This window comes from Loxodonta africana, chromosome 19 (assembly GCF_030014295.1).
Source record: "Loxodonta africana isolate mLoxAfr1 chromosome 19, mLoxAfr1.hap2, whole genome shotgun sequence".
NCBI lineage: Eukaryota > Metazoa > Chordata > Mammalia > Proboscidea > Elephantidae > Loxodonta > Loxodonta africana.
In genome coordinates, this window is record NC_087360.1 from 57,691,838 (window position 1) to 57,714,332 (window position 22,495).

The 22,495-nt window shown below is 36.1% G+C and overlaps 1 protein-coding gene across 4 annotated transcripts in view; it reads right to left on the reverse strand.

Moving 5' to 3' along the window:
* Nucleotides 1-22,495, reverse strand: part of HOOK3 (hook microtubule tethering protein 3) — a 121,027-nt gene that overhangs the window by 73,916 nt on the left and 24,616 nt on the right. For 3 of the 4 annotated variants that reach the window (XM_064272760.1, XM_064272761.1, XM_010592418.3), the window contains exons 3-6: nucleotides 20,942-21,014; nucleotides 16,893-16,943; nucleotides 12,202-12,334; nucleotides 6,127-6,194 (exon numbers count right to left, since the gene is read on the reverse strand). In XM_064272760.1, coding sequence (XP_064128830.1) covers nucleotides 6,127-6,194; nucleotides 12,202-12,334; nucleotides 16,893-16,943; nucleotides 20,942-21,014 — 325 coding nt within the window. Of the gene's footprint in view, nucleotides 1-6,126; nucleotides 6,195-12,201; nucleotides 12,335-16,892; nucleotides 16,944-20,941; nucleotides 21,015-21,994; nucleotides 22,067-22,495 lie in introns of all 4 variants that reach the window. The other variant, XM_064272762.1, reaches the window with a different exon arrangement.

A 22,495-nucleotide genomic window follows, 5' to 3' on the forward strand; every position in this document is an offset into this window, starting at 1 on the left:
ATTTTTTCTTCAGTTCTTTCAGCTTGAGAAATTCTGAGCATGTTCTTCCCTTTTGGTTTTCTAACTCCATGTCTTTGCACATTTCATTACAATACTTTGTCTTCTCGAGCTGCCCTTTGAAATCTTTTGTTCAGCTGTTTTATTTATTTGCTTTAGCTACTTGACGTTCAAGAGCAAGTTTCAGGGTCTCTTCTGACATCCATTTTGGTCTTTTCTTTCCTTCCTACCTTTCTAATGACCTTTGGCTTTCTGCATATATGATATCCATGATGTCATCCCACAACTTATCTGGTCTTTGGTCATTAGTATTCAGTGTGTCAAATCTATTCTTGAGATGGTCTCTATATTCAGGTGGGATATACTCAAGGTTGTACTTTGCCTCTCATGGACTTGTTTTAATTTTCTTCAGCTTTAACTTGAACTTGCATATGAGCAACTGACGGTCTGTTGCACAGTCAGCCTCTGGCCTTGTTCTGCCCGATGCTACGGAGCTTCTCCATCATCTCTTTCCACAGATGTGGTAGATTTGATTCTGGTGTATTCCATTTTGCGAGGTCCACGTGTATGAAAGTAAAAAACTATTTTTTTTGTTTTTTACTCACCGTTTATGTTGTTGAAAAAAAGATATTTGCAATGAAGAAGTTCTTGGTTTTGCAAAATTCTATCACACAATCTCCAGCGTCATTTCTATCACCAAGGCCATATTTTCCGGCTATCAATCCTTCTTTGTTTCCAAGTTTCTCATTCCAATTGCCAGTATTTATTAATCCATCTTGACTGCATGTTTGATCAATTTCAGACTGCAGAAGTTGGTAACAATCTTCAATTTCTTCATCTTTGCCATTAGTGGTTGGTGGGTAAATTTGATTATTAGTTGTATTAACTAGTCTTCCTTGTAGGCATATGGATATTATCCTATCACTGACAGCATTGTACTTCAGGATAGATCTTGAAATGTTCTTTCTGAAGATGAATGCGATGCCATTCCTCTTTATTTTGTCATTCCCGGATAGTAGGGCATATGATTGTCCAATTCAAAATGGCCAATACTGGTTCATTTCACCTCATTAATGCCTAGGATATCCATCTTTATGCATTCCATTTCATTGCTGACAACTTCCAATTTTCCTGGATTCATACTTCGTACATTCCACATTACGATTATTAATGAATGTTTTCAGCTGTTTCTTCTCACTTTGAGTTGTACCACATCAGCAAATGAAGGTCCCAAAAGCTTGACTCTATTCACGTCATTAAGGTCTACGTTGAGGAGGCAGCTCTTCCCCAGTTATATTTTGAGTGCCTTCCAACCTGAGGGGCTCATTTTCTGGCACTATTTCAGATAATGTTCTGCTGCTATTCATTAGGCTTACACTGGTTTATTTTTTAAGAAGCAGATTACCAGGTCCTTCTTCCTAGTCTGTCTTAGTCTGGAAGCTTCACTGAAACCTGTCCACAATGGGTGAACCTGCTGCCATAGCTTCCTGCATCACAGCAACACACAATCCACCACAGTACAACAAACTAACAGACGGTTGGTGGCATTAGTCATTAGGGAAATGTAAATGAAAACCACAATGAGATACTACTTCACACCTACTAGTTATAATAACAGTAATTTTTAAAAAAGGAAAATATAAACTTGCGAGGATGTAGAGAAATTAGAATGCTCGTACTCTGCCAACGAGGATGTAAAATGGTACAGCTGCTGTGGTGAATAGGTTGGTGGTTCCTCAGTAAGTTAAACCTAGGGTGACCATATGATGCAGCAATGCCACTCCTGCGTATATACTCAAAAGAACTTGAAAAGAGGTGTTCAAACAAAAACTGGTACACAAATGTTCATTGGAGCACTATTCACAATAGCTAAAAGGTAGAAACAACCTAAATGTCCACCAACTGATGAATGGATAAACAAGCTGTAATACAGCCACACAATGGAATATTATTCAGTCATAAAAAGGAATGAAGTACTGGCATATGCTACAACCTGGATAAACCTTGAAAACATCATGCCGAGTGAAAGGAGCCAGACAAAAAGGCCATATACTGTATAATTCTATTTATATGAAATACCCAGAACAGACAAATCCATAGAGACAGAAAGCAGATTAGTGGTTGCCAGGGGCTGGGATGATGGGGGAATGAGGAGTAACCGCTTAATGGGTATGGGGTATGTTTTTTGGGATGGTGCAAAAGTTCTGGAGATAAACAGTGGTAATGGTTGTACAACATTGTGAGTGTACTAGATGTCACTAATGGTAAATTGTATTATATATTTATTTTATCCCACCTCAGAAACCCTGGTGGTATAGTGGTTAAGAGCTACAGCTGCTAACCAAAAGGTTGGCAGTTTGAATCCACCAGGCGCTCTTGAAAACTCTATGGAGCAGTTCTACTCTGTCCTACAGGGTGGCTCTGAGTCATAACTGACTTGATGGCAATGGGTTTGGTTTTGGTTTTTACCCCACCTCACTCCCACATATACACGAACTCAAAGTAGGTAGTACCTAAATGAACACCTATAAATAGATTATTCCTTAAAAAAAAAAAAGTTATCATCTTACAAAAGCCCTTCTTCAGTTCCATAAATCCATCCAGCTACTCCCTTGATTAGTGCCCTGGTATTGCAGTGGTTAAGAGCTCAGGCTGCTAACTAAAAGGTCGGCAGTTCGAATCCACCAGCTGCTCCTTGGAAACCCTATGGGGCAGTTCTACTCTGTGCTATATGGTCACTATGAGTCAGAATTGACGCGATGGTACACAACAACAACAACAACAACCCCCTTGGTCTCCCAGGTCCAATCAGTCACCAAGTCTATTGATTCAAGCGCTGATAACTTTCAAATCTGTCCATTTCTCTCCATCCTGCCTGTTATAACGTAATTCAGGCTTCCAACATTCTTCACTGGGTAATTACTAAGGTTTCTTAACTGGTCTCCTTTTCTCTAGCCTTATTTTCCTTGGATCCATTCTTCCTATTGCTGGGATTTTCTCAAACAAAAACGTCAATGTATCTTCTCCTTAAAATTATACATTGATTTCCAAAATTCCAATCCTTTTAACAAAACTGCACAATGTTCTAATCATCTTATATCTCGTTTCATCTCCAAGCACTTTCCACCTCACAGTGTTTGCTACAGGCAGTCTTCTTTCAATACCTCCAATGTGCCGTGCAAGTCTTGCTTTCCCCTTGCCTCCTGGTCTTTAGAACTATTTTTGCCTCTCCTTTACCTCATCTCATTATCCTGTGCTCAGCGTAGATGCCACTTCTTCTGAGAAGCCTTCCCTAATGTTCCCAATCTGAGTTAGATACCCCCTTCAGGCGTTATTATATTTCCTTATCATAGCACTTTTAATTGTGTTTGAATTGCTTGTTTAGCTATTTTCCCCATGAGACATACTTTGTGAGGCAAGAGACCAAGTCTATCTTTTTCATAGTTGTATCCCTATGACTACTACAGAGCCTGGTGTATATTAGGTGCTCAATAAGGTGTATATTAGGTGCTCAATAAGTATCTGCTAAATGAATAAAATGTATAAGCGTGTAATAGACATTATCATCATTTTTAAACTTAATTGGGATTCTATTTTATATCTTGCTTTGTTCACTTGGCATTTTAAATGTTTTTTCTCCCTCTTGTAAGATACTCTTTTTTAAAACAAATTTTTATTGGCTATGTACCATTCCAGGGGCTTTGGTGGCACAGTGGTTAAAGCACTTGGCTGCTAACCGAAAGGTTGGCAGTTTGAACCCAGCAGCCACTGTGCAGAAGAAAGATGTGGCAGTCTGCTTTGGTAAAGATTACAGCCCTGAAACCTTATGGGGCAGTTCTACTCTGTCCTGTGGGGTCACTATGAGTCAGAATCAACTCCAAACTAATGGGTTTTTTTTTTTTTTTTTTGAAATATAGCATTCCACTGTATGGAGGCACCATAATATAAACACTTGTTTCCTGATGGATGTTTGCTTTTTGTCACAGTTCCACTAATATAAAACAGTTGGACAAATATTGTTGCGCCCAACCTTTGTCTGAATTTCTAAATAATTCCTAAGGATCGAGTCACAGACTGAAAATCACTTGGTTACAGAATAGTAATTTAAAAATATTTTTCTGATTAGAGATACAATACCTGTTGTTATAGAAAAATAAGAAAATAAATATAGAAAACAGTAAAGAAAACCCAACCATCTGAAGATTGGATTTTGGCAAACTTCTTTACTTATTTATAAAAAAGCAGGTTAATTTTATTTTTCAAACAGAAATGGGATTGTACAGTTCAAGTGTTTTGTATCCTTTTTTTTTTTTTAACCTAATATATTGTAAGCTCTTCCCTATGTCACTCAGTATTTTTCAAGAATATGCTTTTAATGTCTACATAACGTTCTAATATATGACTATAACATAATTTATCCCTTCCCCTACTGCTGGGCATTTAGAGTGTTTCTAATGTTTCAGTACCAAAAAATAATGCTTAAATAAACAATCTTGAGGCAATACCGCCCAATGGTTAACAGCATCGACTGCTTAGATCTGAATCCTAGCTCTGCCACTTACTAGTGGTGACCTTGACCAAGTTACTCTGACTCAATTTCCTCTCTTATAAAATGGGGACAATAACAGTGAATACCTCACAGGACTGTAATGAATTTTATATGATTTAACAGACGTAACATGCTGAGTAAGTGCCAGCACTACCTAGCACATTGTAGGTATTGGATAAAAGTTTGCTGTTACTATTGTTACATATCTTTGTATTTCAGATTTCCTTGGGATAAGTTCCTAGAAGTGGAATTACAGAATAAATGACAGTAAGGTGGAACTTTTAGTGGCCCCCTTCCTCATTTTTAGTAAAAGAATGCTCAAATTGTGGCTGGGTCTGTGATCAGCTGAAATAAAGATCACATTTTCCAGTCTCCATGTCGGGCTGTGTGAGTAAACTCTGGCTAAGGAAAGTGGGAATTCCTGAAAGTTTCCTCAGAGAAAGGAGATAACCCTTCTTCAATCCTTGCTGTTGGCTGGAAATGTGAATGTGATAGCCGTAGACGAACCTAGGTGGTAATCACATACTAAGAACGGCAGAGCAACAGACAGAAGAAGGTTGGGTCCCTGCTGAGTACAGAGCCTCCATACCAGCCTAGAACCAGTTAAGAAGAAACGAAACCTCTATCTTGCTTAGGTGAATGTCACTTTGATATTTTAACCATCAAAGACAAACCTAATCTTATATGATATAAAAGGATGTATGTTTTTAAAACACATCAATTTATACACCTATTGTCAGCGTTGATGGACAAACTCATCTTTGAAAAAGCTTTGTGTTTTTGAAAGAATTTTAAAAAATACTAATTTGTATTTACCATTTTTTAAGTTTGACTTTTGTGTTTCTTTCTTTAGTTGTGTATTCAATCCTACGTGCAATTTTTTATTCCCCTTAAGGGTTTCTTCTGTTGCTTCTATGATTAAGAACATTCCCCCACCCTGAGGTTAACCAGCTATAAATCTATTTTTATTTTTACAGCTATGTTTTATATTTAATACAATAACACATCTACATATTGCTTTAGGTATGGGGAGTTGAAGACCCATTTTCTGCCAAAGAGGAAACCAACAATTAAGCGTAAGGTAGACTGTTGGCTTAAGAGGAAACCCTGGTGGTGCAGTGGTTAAGCGCTATGGCTGCTAACCAAAAGTCCGGCAGTTCAAAGCCATCAGGGGCTCCTTGGAAACTCTATGGGGTAGTTCTACTCTGACCTATAGGGTCGCTATGAGTCAGAATTGACTCAACGGCATGGAGTTCGGTTTTTTTTGGTTTTTGGTTGGTTTATAATGGCTTTAGGCTTTAGGCATTAGTTTATTATAGCTAGTTCACTAAGAGCATTTTTAAAATTAGGAATAGTCATTGAACATCCATGCTACAAGATAAATGTTTCAGATTTAAATAAAAATGAGAAATTTAAATGAATATGATTTTTTAAGTAATAATAAACCTATATACATTTAAAGACAAAATTCTGTAAAAATGAGTAGCAGAATCTTTTTTAAATTTCTACTTCCATTACTTAAACTCATGTTTGCTCTTTTAATTTTTCACAAACTGTAAGCACAAAAAGTTCTAACTTACCTCTTGAATGGCTGTCATGACAACATGCTGAACAGATTCCTCCATCATCATAATGGCTTGGATGTACTCTGAAAACAAGAACAATCTCGAATGTCACTGTTCATGTTAAAGACAGTCAAGGGAGTAAGGGCTAACACTTCACAAATTCTTTCAATGTGTTTGATTCTTCCTAGAAATCCCTCATATACAGTTAAATCTCTGTGCCACAGGTAATATGGCACACACTGAAAATCACATTATTCGTACTTCCTTATGAGACTACCCCCCTCATTATTTCTTGCCAATTAAGTGGAGGCTACAATTAAAGGTAATGGGAACACAGTATCAGCATGTGTGTCAATGTAAAAAGAATGAAAAAAAGAAAACCTAAAAAATGTCTTGTACATTATTCTTTGCTATATATTAAAAAGTTTGAAATCTGTGGTTTATTCACATATGAAATTAAAGCATTGCATTGTGGGTAATTCCCACTATATTTCTTACTACAGAAAAGAAAAAACTTAATGAATCTGATACCTGTTTAGGATAAAGAATTAAGATGAATTTAAGATAGAAGTTGATACTGTTGTCAAATGAATACTGTGTAATCCCAGGTTTTACAATAATGACCCACATCTCACACACCCTAAAGCAACAACTCCATCAATCTCAGCCTCATCGCTGCCAAAAAAAAGAGAAGAATCTCTTAGCTGTTAAAAAAAAAAAAAAAAAAAAATTTTTTTTTTTTAGCTGTTAGAAGCGACAAATTTGGAAATATGATTTCTCACCTTCTAAAAAAATCCCTGGGCACAGTTTTCAGTACTTTCAAATCCAACAATGGATGACAAAAGTGGTATTAAGCATAAAGAAATCAGCTGGATTCCAACAAACTTAGAAAATACATTTTAATAAGAAACATTTAAAAGGTACTAAAGTAATTACGATACTTTAGCCTTAATCTGGCCCCCAAATCCACGTCATCCAAAAATCAAATCACAAATTATATCATCATAATCAAATTAGCCAAAAAACAAAAAACTTTTCACCCCTCCAAGTATTATATGAAGGCATCTTACTGTAAAATTCCTAAAAATTGTCAGGGGATCTTTTGGTAACAGCCTCATGTATTTGGAATGCAAAACAGTAATCTAGTGCCCAACAGATAAATTGTACCAAAAAAAAAGTATTATTACAATATTATTAAATTATGAGATGATGACATTCTGGCTCTCAGTGCCAAAGCTTTCGGTTTATTGAAAACACATTTTTAAGGAAGTCCTATCCTAAGCATACTTAGACCCATACACGCACACATACCCAACACATCTAAACTACAGGCATTGTTCTTAGGCCAACATTAGGAATATATTATACTTAATTAGAAATCACTATTTGGTAAAAAAGAATTCCTTTAGTCTGAGCTCAGTTTTGTTTATCTGGTTTGGTTTTGTTGATACAGAGCACCCTATGAGTGTTAGGATAAAGCAAGGGAACACTTTTAGACATTCTGTTCAAAGGTATTAAACACAGAATTTAAAGGCTATGGAGAAACTAGCCATAGCAAGAATGACTAAACAGCCCTCAAAATACAAGACTGTGAGTATGGAAGAGAAGAAGTGATGGCATTGAAAATGGGGAAGGGGAACTTGATGACAGCTTGTTGGATGCAAAGAAAGCAACAGCAGGAATAGGGAGGTTGGGAGTTAGTAAGGTGTGAGAGGGGAAGCGTTAGTTAAAAAGCGGTGTTGCCACGGCAAGGCCCTTCCCCGCGAACACCGTAAAATGCTATATGAGAAAATGATGATGAGAACTACATTAACGTACAATTTAAAAAACTGTACACATCTTTTAAGTGTAAAATACAAGTATGTATGCTCACTGGGTGTACATCTATGAGGCAATGCTGGAGAATGAGGTGTGCTATGTAAGGGACTTTATTCTGAAAATTTAGCTTTTAGGACCAAAATTTACAGCACAGTTTAGAACAAAGAACATTAAGTTTATAAGTGGAGGAGACATGGGTTTTTGTCCTTGTCTAGCTTCTCACAAGCAAGAAGTCTTGGGCAAGTCATATAATACTTAAGATGCCACCAAGGTTTCCTAGCTTCCTAACATGTAAAAAGCAGTTTTTGTTCTGTTAGTGCCTAGTAGAGTATCAGGCAGTAGGGAGACACTCAGTAAATATTATTATTAGCGTGTCTTCCACTACTAATCCCTGTTTTCTCCTAATTTATCACCCTTTTATTTGCCCTACTTTGAGAAGTCAGTAAGCCAAGACTAAATGTATCTTGAGTCAATATGTTCTGAGTAATTGCCCCTCACTTCTTTTAATTAAAAAAAAAAAAAATCTAAACATGAAACTTTTTATTTGTATGGCAGGTTATGAATTATAAAGCAAACACCCATAGACAATTTCATTTACTCATGACTTCTAGGTTTCGCATCCTCATTTTGCAAAAGAAAGAATGGATATCTTGTCCTAAGACAATCGGGTAGTAAATGGCAGTAAGTGACAGCTATCACTTAACAATTCACCAGCTCTTTTTTTCTTAGTTCTCAACGTGTTCCTGAGAGTGGAGAATACCCTAAATCTAGATAAGTTGGATGTTAAAATTCTACTCAATAAGTTCACATCATTTGTACAATTTTAGAGGAAAAACTGGAACTAGGTGGTATATGAACATTTGGCCTATGTGAGAAGCCGAATATGTAAATATTATAATTGTCTTTTTTCCATAGGAAAATGGGTATAGGTAACATCCTTTTCTTTTCCTATTCCTATCCCATAATAAATAATAGCTAACCAACTTTTAATAGCTATACTCTTCCAAGAACTTCCATCTGTTACAAGGAATCCCAAGAGTTAATGATATCCTAACAGAATAAATACATAGGAAGTCATTATCTGATACCAATGAACTACGCTAAATAATTTCTCATTCACCTTAAAATCAAAGCATCTACTTGAGAGATTTAATGTCTTTTAAATCTTCTTTATCTATGCTAATTTTCTAAACTTTGAGAGAAAACTAGTTAGATATTTCAGTAGTATACAAATATCACAAAAGCTTAAAATTATGTTTTTTTTTTTTTTTCATTTCAATGACATTTTATTCAAAATTCTCCGTTTACGAGAAAAGATATATAACAATGCTCACACACGCTTTGATGATTTATTTCACTGTACAACTTGCATTCTGAATAAAAGTACAATAAAAACAGCAAAAGAAAATAACCAGTCAGCGCTTAAATAAGAATCTGTTCTGTAAAAAGCACTGAGTAAACTATGAGTAAACTATGAGACACTACAAATTGCTATTATAAACTTTTCCATGATTTTGAGCAAATGGTATATCAGTCATCTAGTTTAGTCTAAATATTAAGGTGTCTACACCTGTCTTATTCATGTGAAAGGCTATAATGGCTTTCAGAATCGAATGTGTTCTTTTTGGTTAAATTTGGTGGCCATGGGCACAGGGACTCCTTCGCTTTTAACCCTTTCTTAGAAATAGAAAATTCTGTATTTTTAAATCTACACTGCATAAGCAAACTAAAATATGACTTTAATACATGGTGGACTAAAATCTAAAAGGAACAGGACTGGGTGGGGGGGAATCCTGGGTCAGAGACCAATAACAGCAGTCTTAGCTTCTTGGCTTCAAGAAAACAATGTTGACTGTTATTAAACTCATCACTAGAATATCAAAAAGGACAGAGGAAAAATGAATAAAAATCTGTTTTGCATTACCAGGGGTGGAGTGGGGCAATAAGAAAAACCCTTTGGGCTTTTAAAAAACATGCATCTTCTTTAATAACAGTCAAACGATGCGTAGTCATCATTTAGCAGAGCCCCCGGCTACTAATCTTCCTGCTTCATCTCCTTCTGCCCCTCCCTCATTGCACTCCAATTATAGTGGTGTGCTTTTTGAAATCCCTCAAAGGTCTTTCTCACATTCCACTTCTACTGTCTAGATTACTCTTACCTGTCATCTTCAATATCTTTGCTTAAATACCTTCACTGGCACCAAGTCTAGACCGTTTCCCATTTCTCTTTACCTTTATGAGCACTCACCAATGTCATGACTACATGGTTATTTATAGCATTATTTCATGTCCTTCCCTTCCATTCAACTGCAAGTTCACTGAGGGCAGCAGATACTATACCCGGTTTGTTTAACACTTACGTTCCTAAGCCCCAATACAATGTACAAGTTCAATAAATATTTGGGAAATATACCAATGAGAGAAGAGGGGAAAAATAATTTAGTAATTAAGCTAAAAATATTTACTTTGTGTATGACGAATTTAAATAGTTATTTTTATAGAAAACAGGTGATTTCTATGCAAATGGTAGTGTCAGTTAAAGCTCTTTAAGAAGAAAACCACTTTCGAAAAACTAAAGAACGATATGCTACATTATTATCTATATATTAAAGATGGCCTTCAAGTAACCTCAACAAAGCCAAAATTTGTTGAATTGGATTTGTACACATAAAAGTACTACATTACTTTTTCAATCCTGCAACTTAAATTTTAACTTATTGAGAATAGCCTTCCCTCAGTCTGAATTAGTGGTTTTACTAACTTACACTGCATATGTTCACGGAATAGACATAAATTAGCAGATAAACACCACCGTATAATAACAGACATTAAAAAAAAGTTCACAAAAACACACAACAGAAAGTTGAACTAAAATTAATATTTTAAAATACCATATATAAAAAAATTATGATAAAATGTTTCATGTTTGCTAGCAATAACTAACATTTCTTGACCCATTATCGTGTACCAAACGCTGTACTAGATGTTTTACATACATAACCTCATTAAGTCCCCACAATAAAACCTTGCAAAGTCCATACTAACATTTCCATTTTACTAAGAAACCAAAACACAGAGATTAAGTGACTTACCCAATATTCCACAGTTTAAGAGTTGGAATGGGATTTGAACACAGGTTGGCTGGACATTGAAGTCCATGCTCTTAATCTCAGGTACAGAAATATTTCCTAAATTGTCACTTTATCTACTGAATTAATTAATAGGTGAACCAACAGTTTAATAATAATGATAATGATATGCTACGTTGGATCAACTCAGCTCGGGAACTTAGAACTGGATATTTTAGATTGCAAGTACCAAGGACACAAGGAAAAGTAAAATAGTTCAAATTTACATGGTCAGCAAAGAATTTGTCGAGTACCGAGATATACACAGGCAAATCGTTAACTTATTTTAAATGTGTCTTTCCTTCTTTGTTATCCTTTGTGATGATTAATCCTCAAACTCCCTTTATTTCCAGAGTGTGGTAATATAAAATAGCCTATGGTATTTCTAAAAACTGTATAATTATTTATAAATAAGTGAAATGAAACAACTTTGATAAACGTATTATTCTTTTCTTTAAAATACAGACAAGGCAACTACCCCAATTTAACTGTTAGAGAAGTAGTTTCCTGAGAAAGAGTATCTGCCAGATGTAGGGGAAGCCAATTCCAAATACACTTTTATTATTTTAGAGACTGGATATAAGGATACTCTTCCCTTCCTCTGTCCCCGCAGTAAATACGAACTGCTAAATGCTTCCGTATACAACTTGCCTTTAAAAATACCCTAAGGCATCTGTCTATTGTCTATTACATATGTATGCTGAGAAGGCAGACCTGAATACCTACTAAACTTCTGTGCACTTCTGCTCATTTTTCCCAAACTAATAGGTGGACCTTAGTCCAAGTAACAGTAGATTTCATCACATTCGGTATAGTTAAAAGGCATTAATTTCATTATATTCAGTATAGTGAAGTCACTAATTTCATTATATTCGGTATAGTTAAAATGTACTAAAAATAATCTACTCAAGAAATAATGTGGTCGTGCAGAAAAGGGAAGCATATCATCACAATCAAATTTATTCTGCCTTTTCAAACTTCAGCTTGGAAACAAATTGCTAGTAAAATTGTAGAAAACAGCATTCTTTGAGAGTAGCCTTAAAAAGGTGTTACTGCCTGTACTGGTGATTTATATATAAAATATACAGTATAGCTTACTTTGCTTAATTATTTTAAATGCATAGACTAATTTCCAAGAAATTACCTTGCTTCTGTTCACAGTTGACAGCACAGCCTAAAATGAGCTGAAGCATCCTTCCAAGTTCCGCAGCATCAGAATGCTCCCCAATGAGGTTCACATCAGGAAGGGTAAAGTCATTAATTTGCTGCCCTAAAATCTGAATGGAGATAAAAGATTAAAATTGCATTTACATTTACATGACCAGATAACTTATGTGATAGAGATTCCCTTGTCAGCAGCACCAGAAACTCACTGCCAAGGACAGAGAAGTTATGTCAATCTCATTCTCAGTTTCTATGTTTACCTTTCATACCTAAATTATTACAACCTTGAGTCACAGCAACTTACTGAGTACCATCGATCCCTCCACTACCCAAGAAAAGACTGTATACTGTCTGGACAATTAGAACCAGAAAAGTTCTGAACCAGGTGGGATACCAGACACAGGTAAGAATAAATATACGCTCACACCCCCAACAGCAAGATTTCTCCTAAACACCATCACTCCATTTGACTCCCAAAATGCTGGCAGCAAGACACCTTTATCAGGAAGAAGACTGGAATATTCCTTTATGGGGAAACTGACTGGCCCCAAATTAAATGACTTAATATAGACAAAGCTATGCCTGATATACCCAGGGTGGAATTTACTGCTCAAAAAGCATCCCCTCCCCCGCCAAGGTTCTAATCAGCTTTTCACAGTGCTTTACTTTTCAACACCAGCTAACAACCAAGGATCATCAAGATATTTAAGTAAAATTTCTAACATGAAAATCAGAGACAAAACAAAAGAAAGAAACTCAGAGGAAAACAAACAATGCAGGGCGTGGAAGAAAAAAAATTAATTCTATAATTGGATATATACGCAGGTGTTAAGACTATTAAGAAAAAAGTAAGGAAATGATTATTAAAAAGAAACCAGGACAGTGGTTTCCCTCTGGGTAGGCGAGGAATGGGGCTGTGATCACGAAGGTCAACACAGGGGCCATCTGGGGGTATGGCAACGTTCTATTTCTTGACCTGGATAACAGGACTGTTCTCTGTTACATCTAACTGTTAAACTGTACAGATACATTTTATGTACTTTTCTGAATATATGCTTATTTTACTATGAAAAAATGATAGGCATTCTAGAAGACATAGGACTGTTTTTTTTTCTTTAAGGTGGTTAAGGAAGGCCTCTATGTTAAGGCAAAAACTAAGCAGAGGCCTGAAATGAGGATGTAAACCATATAGTTATGGGGGGGGGTGGTGTACACCAGGTAGAGGTTATAGCAGAGCAAAGTCTTAAGGTAAAAGAATATTTGATGAATTCCAAGAACACCAAGAAAATCAATATGGCTGGGGTGAAGGAGAGAGTACAGATGAGACGAAGCAGCTAGGGTTCGGGGTCAGGTCATCTAGGTCCTTGTGAGTCACGTTAAGGATGTGGATTTTATTCTGAATAATAAGGAGAATCAAACAAAGAAATACACTCCCAACCCAGAGTAAAACGAATTTTCCCCCTTGTATAGGAAAAACAATTTCTAGAAGAATATACAAGAAACTGGTAACAATGATGCCTCCTAGGAGGCATTTGGGAAGCTGGGCTGGGAGGATGAATTGCTTTACGCTGTTTACCCTTTTGTTGCTTTTTAGAATTACCAATTCATAAAATGAAGAAATTAAACATGAGAGTAAAAATTTCTACAATTAATAGTCTCAGAGGTAAAAAATATGACACCCACAAAGCTAGGGCAGTATATAAAAGTTACATTCAGAAAACAAAACAAGGCTCTTGAAAATGAATAATATGATGGCAGGAATGAAAATCTCAATTGGCAAGCTGGAAGAAAGGTGTGTAATTATCTTAGGAAGTAGAGTGAAAACGCAAGACAGAAAAAGAAGATAAAACGTTAAATAACTGAAAGATCAGTCTAGGAGGTTCAATAGCTGGATAAGAGTTCTAGAAACAGAATAGAGGAAAAAATGAGTAAAAAAAAAAAAAGGAAAATTTCCTAAAACTAAAATTCCTGGGTATTCAGATTTTAAGAGCTTGCTAAGTGCCAAGAACAATAAAGTAACAAGAACAAAACAAACAAACACACCTCCCACCAAAGCACACCACCGTGGACACTGGAAAATGAATAAGTTACCAAGAGACTAGGAATTCAAATGACAGATTTTCAATAGCTGCACTGGAAGCTAGAGGATAATGGAGTAATATTTTCAAGATACTGAGAGGTTATTTCCAACCTAGAATTCCACAACCAACTCAACTATCAAGTGTGAGGGGAGAAATAAAATATTTTCAGATATCCAAGACCTAAAAAAATTTACCGATCATGTACCTTTTTTCAAGATGCCACTGGAAAATGTGCTTCAACAAAATAAAGAAATAAACCAGGAAGGAGAAATACACAGGATTCAGCAAATGGAATACAGAACAGGAGAGAGACAAAGGAATTCCCAAGATGAGGCAGAAAAGTAATGTCAGAACATTATTTAAATAAGAATTCAACTTCATGTGGTTTATAGACCGGGGTGGAAAGCATAAAATAAATGAGTAAATGCACAAAGAAATATATTACAAATTATAGTAGGTGGTAGGAAGGAAAAGAACATAAATAGGAGACTGTCAACCTATCACATAGTATGGGCTCACTAAATGGCTGTGTACGCTCAAATTGAGCAAGCACCAATGACACACACTGATTTTATAGTCTTACTGACTCTCCAACTCTTTCCTATAAGCCATGTAGTAATGAGTATAAATTAAGTTTTTAAAAAGATCATAAAGAAAGTTTCAAAGACAGTAAACCATCCTCAGAGACTGGATTTTTTCCCTCCATGAGCACTCTCAGAGTGGCTACGTAATGCTAACTGGGGCTACGGGGTAACATGGACAGACCCAAACCCAAGGCATTGTCAAGGAAAATTTCAGTGGGGGGGGAATGGGGGTGGGGAAGAGAAAGAAGAAAAATAACAAGAGGTGAAAAAAAGCAAGTATATATGGGTAGACTCTCTGTGCCTCAGTTTTTCATCTATGAGATGGAGGTAACAGTACTAACTTCAACTGGTTAGAGGGTAGCACTAAGCACAGTACCTGGCTCATGACAACACTCAGTAAAATTATTCCTAAGATACCATCATCTTTACTGCCATAAATTTGCTATTTCATTTTTTTATTGTGATACTTTACTGAAAGTTACCATTTTACTGACGGGGCCATTTATCCTTTACAACAGAAGTATGATGCTTAGAACAGGAATGTTCACTTCTTCTACGCCCGAAAGATCTACTAGATATTCTTTCTTTGCACCCTCAGGAAATAATAACATTTTAGGAAGTAAAATGACAGGCATAATCACCTGCATTATTTTTTTTAATTCCAGCCCAAAAAATCACATTCTTTTTGTTCGTTATAGTTTTCAAGATGTCTAATACTAACCCTATGCACACATTTATATATCTTAAATATCATATTTTCTTGGAAATCAAATATTTACTTGAATTGATTTTCCTTTGAAATTATACAGTAAAACCTGTGAAAGCCAGAATGTGCGCAAGACAGAAACCTACCAGGAAAGGAAAATGCAAATATTTTCCACTAAGGCGAGCTACAGAAAAGTGGTAAGACTGTGCCCTGTCAAAGGCAGAAAGCTTGCGAGACCCAGAAGAACAAGGCAGTCCTGTCAAGTTCTGGCTTTCACAGGTTTCTCTGTATTTATTTGACATGATTTGAAATTATAGAGTGCCTACTTTATGACCTCACTGTGCTAGGAGGCTGGAACGTACCAATAACTACAACAGACCTGGTCCAACTTCATTTCATGGCTCTGGGAATGTAATAAACCAACAAATAAGAACACTGCTGATATGGCAAGGACTGAAGGGAATAAGCAGGGTGATGTGACTGAATAACGGGGGTGGGGTGTGAATGTGCCCAAGCAGAGTCAGCATGCGCTAAGGGAAAGCCCTCTGAGGAGGTAACAGTAGGTTGGGATCTGAAGGATATGTGTGAGCTAGCAATGACAAGAGGTAAGGGAAGGACAGTCCATGCAGCAAGCGTAAAGGCCCCAAGGAAGAAAAGGGCTCGGCATATCTGAGAAACAGAAACAAGATGAATGGAGAAAATAGAGCTCCCGTCCGACCATTTATAAAGTCTCTGGGGAGATGAGTGACAGGAAGGTTTAAAGAGAGAGAATTTATGAGGTAGTATTCTTAGAAAGTCTGGGAAAGACCACATTAGGGAAATAATGTAGGTTTCCAGGTAGTATCGTGTCCATTTTGACAACTGTGATCACGAAATTTAAAGTGAAACTACTTAGTTCCACTGCCTGTTTTTTTTTTTCTTTCCTAGCAATGTCTGACTATACTGATGCCAACTCAGGATAAGTTGAGTTCATCCAGAGTTGGAGTTTCGCCAAGGAATACAATGGAAGCAGGCAAGGCAGTTGATTATAATGATGAAGTATGGACTCAATTACCTTCAGAGGTAAGGGAAGACAAGAGAAGAGTCAATAGATGGCAGCAACCATTGTGAAATTTAACATGAATTAATCATTATAAACTACATACTGCCAAGTAAATGGTGTTTTGAGCCAACGTTCTAGAAAATATATAGCAGACAAACCGATTGTTAATTGTGAAAGCAGTTTTTTAACTTAGAACTATAATAAAATTAAACTATCCTACTATGATATTTTGATATGGAATGATCGAAAAGCCATTACCTCGTGATTGTAGTCCAGGATTCCCTTTAAAATTTTCTTTAAGTTGCTTATCTATTTAAAGAGAGAGAAAATAACTGAATAAAAGGCAAGTACAGATCAAAATATATTTTAACAAAAATCTGCTGAGTCAAACAATCATTCAAGTCAATCATAATGTAAATATAAAAAATAAAATTGAATAGCACATTTGAATTGCTGTCATCAAAGACTACCGCATTTTTTGCAAATAACGCTCCCACATAAACAATACGCCACACACACAATATGCGTCATGTGTGCTTGTGAAAATAGTGAGGGAGGGGGTCGCGTGGTTGGCAAAACCATATAAGGCGCGCGTTATTTGCGTAAAAATACAGTAAAGCCTTAAATTATTTGATATATATATTATCTGATTTATAAAACAAATTAAATTTCCAATTATACGAAATTTTCAACGTTTAGATCACACTGACAAAAATTGGAGGATATTTGAATGAGACTTAACAGTAAGGTTAAATTATTCAGATTTTCTGCAGGTAAAGAAAAAATAATGTGCCACCCTCGATGAAGATTTGGATTCAGTGCTCCCGTCCCTAGAAAAGTGAGAGTTATATTTTACTTTGAGGTTAAATTCTAAAGTCAGCGCATTAAACAAAAACTGTAGTTAAAATTACCCTTGGAAAGCTCTTAAAATAACTCACAAATATCTCCAAATCCCTCCACTGACAGAAAAGGGTAATTCGTTAGCTGAGCACCAAACAAACTACATACTTAAGAGCCATTAATTTAAAAACAAATACTATTGTATCTTGGAATACTGGAATAACCCTCAGCATAGCAAGATACGTGTGCCATAAGAAGCACCCTACAAACAAGACAGGATGAGGGATTGACACACCAATGCTTCCCAACACACTCGCTCAAGAGCATAAATTGACTGGCTATATGCTATTTGGGTGAAACGATGGGCAGGATCACCTGCACTATGTACTGTAAATTGTTAACTGTTTTCCTCTTTTTTTTTTTTTTTGGATGCAACTCATGCTGTTGAATTTGTGTTAAGGTACACGGGTACAAAAGATTCTGTTGATCATTTGTCTGGCCTTCTCCGGCTAGTGTTAGTAAGTTGAAGACGTCCTGGGACAGAAGACAGTAGACAGTTCTACTTATAGCTACCAAATAAAAGAGGTTGGATGACAGCAGTACCCTCCAGTGGTTAATCAAACGCATGATTATTTTTAAGGCAGAAAATAACCTGAAAATGAACTTATTTACATTAAAAAAAAAATCTTCCTGTAAATAAAGTTAATATACCTATGCTTTTGAAAATATTTGAAGACATGGGAAATATGTAACTTATTTCCTTTATTCTAGGATGTTCTTTTGTCCACATTTGAGCATTTGAAATTAAAATGTCTTAAAAATCAATACGTTCATTTAAAATGGTAGGCCCCCCCCCCCATACAACAAAAAGTTATATATCTTATTGTCAATCAGCGGCCTATTAAGACCGAAGAAATATAACAGGGTAAAATACTGAGGAATAGGAATGTAAAATCAGAACTGAAAATAGTAGTTACTGCCGTTAAGACTACGATAAACTTTTTTTCCCTTCTTCATATTACTAACATTGCCATAGTCACGACAATGAAGACAATGTGTGTGTGTATTTGTGTATGTGTGTGTATGTCTATGGGAATGCAACTCGTTCTTTGGTCAAGCCACCAAGCAACACAAATGATTAGTAGCAAAGTGTTTTAAACATATGCTATAACATTAAAAGGTAACCGTTAGCAGTTCAAATCCACCAGGTGCTCCTTGGAAACTCCAGGGGGCAGTTCTAATTTTGTCCTACAGGGTCACTACGAGTTGGAATCAACTCGACAGCAGTGGGTATAACATTAAAAAGTAATTATTTTAATTGCCTAGTCTTGAAAGATTGTGTAGCTATTAAAACAGTGCCATCAGATAGTTCCCATTCACTCTACATTAGTAAAAAGAGGGAATTAAATTTTGGCAGCTCCAGTATCTAAACAGGCATTACATACTTTTCATCAAAGACGTGTTTTGTGGGGAAATATAAGGACAGACCATGCTTAGCATATCACAAATCCACGGGCTTGACACACCTACTCATCTGTATTTCTGGGTGTATATCAGTCTATATAAAAAAAGAAATGGTTCCAGGGTTTTCCAAACTATTAGTTGTGACCATTACTGGGTCATAAAAATCAATTTAATGTCACAAAATTATAGAGATGGAGGACGAATTAGAGGTTGCCAGGGATTATGGATGGGGAGTGATACGGATGTGACTGTAAAGGCAGCACGAGGGCCTTGTGGTGCTGAACAGTTCTGTACCTTCACTGTGACACTAACAGTTCTGTACCTTCACTGTGGTGCTAACAGCTCTGTACCTTCACTGTGGTGCTAACAGTTCTGTACCTTCACTGTGGTGCGAACAGTTCTGTACCTTCACTGTGGTGTGAACAGTTCTGTACCTTCACTGTGGTGTGAACAGTTTGGCATCTTCACTGCGGTGCTGAGCAGTTCTGTACCTTCACTGTGGTGCCAACGGTTCTGTATCTTCACTATGGTGTGAACAGTTCTGTACCTTCACTGTGGTGCAAACAGTTCTGTACCTTCACTGTGGTGCGAACAGTTCTGTACCTTCACTGTGGTGCGAACAGTACTGTACCTTCACTGTGGTGCGAACAGTTCTGTACCTTCACTGTGGTGCGAACAGTTCTGTACCTTCACTGTGTTGTGAACAGTTCTGTATCTTCACTGCAGTACGAACAGTTCTGTACCTTCACTGCGGTGCGAGCAGTTCTGTATCTTCACTGTGGCGTGAACAGTTCTGTACCTTCACTGTGATGTGAACAGTTCTGTATCTTCACTGCGGTGCTAACAGCTCTGTATCTTCACTGCGGTGCGAACAGTTCTGTATCTTCACTGTGGTGCTAACAGTTCTGTATCTTCACTGTGGTGGTGAACGACTCTATGTGTGATAAAACTACATAGACCTACACACACACAAATGAGTGCATATAAAACCGGTGAACTCTGAGTAAACTCTGGATTGTCAGTTCTCTAGTTTTGATTTTATACTATAGTTATGGAAGATGTTACCACTGGAGAAACTGAGCAACAGGTACATGAAATCTTTCCGTACTTTTTTGGGTTTTTTTTTTTTTTTTGCAATTTCTTGTGAATCTATCACTATTTCAAAATATAAAGTTAAAAAATCAATTTAGAGGGTTTCAACTAATATTTTTCAAAATAAAAACAATGTATAAAGTAAGGGTAAGAACGTGTTTCAGCTAAATTAAGCACATACATGTGGTAGACTGAAAGGTGGGTTTTGGTCAAAGAAGCTTGAGAAATATGGGAACTTAATATTACTAGGAAGGAAATGAAAATGTTTCATTCTATGAGTGTCTTGGACACAGTTAATAATGACAATGTCTTTTTCATAATCAATAACAACAACAGGAGCCCTGGTGGCATAGTGGTTAAGACCTCGGCTGCTAACCTAAATAAAGGTCGGCAGGTCAAACCCACCAGCCACTCCTTGGAAACCCTATAAGGCAGTGATACTCTGTCCTATAGGGTCGCCGTGAGTTGAAACCGACTCAATGGCACCTAAAACAACAACAATAACAACACTAATAACACACACATATAAGTGTTATACACGGTTCTAAGTCCTTTACATGTATTAACTCATTTACTTCTGCGAGGTAGATCCTATTATAATTGTCATTATACAAATGGGGAAACCGAGGCACAGAGAGGTTAAAAAACTTTCCCCAGGGTAGTAAATGGTAGGGCTGTGATACAGACAACTCTGGCTCCAGAAACCATGCGCTTAGCTACTACGCTTTACTGATTCACATTGTTTCTTGCTGAGCAACTTCAGGTTAACCCCAATTTTCAAGTCTAGATTATTTCACCACAGGCTGTAAGCTCCTAAAGCTCGCTGGACACAGCTGACTGAAAATCAACAAATATTATACACATAAAATGTTTAAGGATTAATTAACAGACGAAAAATAGAAGAAAAATACCTTTAGTCTCCAATTATCTCCTACTTCAGTTTTGATTCTGTTTAGCCAATTTTCATCAAAATATACAGGATCTCTGCAAATAAGGAAAAGCCAGTATATTAGGATCACATGGTTATCAAACTAAAAAAACAAGGAAACATGAAATCCATCCCATATCAACACTTAATGGAAATATAAAAATGTATTTCTCACATATCAGCCACTAAATAATTCAACACACAAGACCAGATACAACTACAACAGGTATCTCTAAAAACTTACTAAAAAAAAAATTATTTTTTAGCTCATTAAAAAAGGTATTTATCAAAAACAAACTAAAAGGTGAAGAACAGTAACATACCATGAAAAATGCTGAAAACACATTGCATGTACCCTAACCTGGGAGTAACATATTGTAGATACCACGCTAATATCTAAAACTGATCAAGTATCAAGTGACATGATTTTAAAGAAGCAAAAGAAATATACTGAGAAAAAGGTTAAAATAAGCTTTTTAGTTAATATTTCAATGATCTCCATTACCTAATATTTCAAAGATCACCAATGATGACATCAATATTTCAACTTCTTCAAATAATGTAAACTGGAAGTCTGTTTTCTCGTATGTAGTACTAGGCACTAGACAAAGCTGGATATCATTTCTGTTTGCAAAAGGCTTATTAACACCTAAGATAATACTGGGGTAGGCAAACGTATTGAAACAAGGATAACAAGGATAGAACCTAAATACACTTATTTTTCTTAGGAAAACCTCCCATACTTCCATAAACTATAAAGAAAAAAAAAAAAAAACCAAAAACTTTTTAAGCCCAGCATTACTCTCATTTTAAAAGATTTTGAGACTAAGGTTCTAAGAAATTAAATTATTTTTCTAAGATCACAGAGAGAACACCTATGTCTGTCCTCCTCTAACGATTGCTAAGTCTGAAGATTTTTCCATAACACAACTATCTCTGTTTGTCCAAAAAACAGAATGGCAATAAGAGAAAATAAGTGTATATATGTATGTATGTATATGTGTGTGTATATATATATATTTTTTAGTATACAAACCTCTTATTGGACATTATGATGTGCAAATATTTCCTCCCATTCTATCAGTTGTCTTTTCATTTTCTTGATGGCCTATTTTGAAGCACAAAGGTTTTTTAATTTTGATGAAGTCCAATTTATCTATTTAATTTTGTTGCTCGTGCTTTTGTCTAAGAAGCCTTTGCTCAGCCAAGGTCTTAAAGATTTACCCCTATGTTTTCTCCTAAGAGTTTTATAGCTGTAGCTCTTACGTTTTGGTCTACAGTCCATTTATACATGGTATATACATATGGTGTAAGGATGGGGTCTATTTTCATTCTTTTGCATGTGGATATTCATACTCTTCTTTGTACTTTGGTTTTAAACCTAACCTAGTGTCCTAGTCAAGATTCTTCTGCTATTAATTAAGAGATGCCAACCTGAATGAGATTGTGCAAAAAAAGGAACATTGCTGGAGGGTTATTAACATATTTTAAGGTACAGAAAAATACCCAGGCCTCACAAAGTATGGGAGTAAGAATC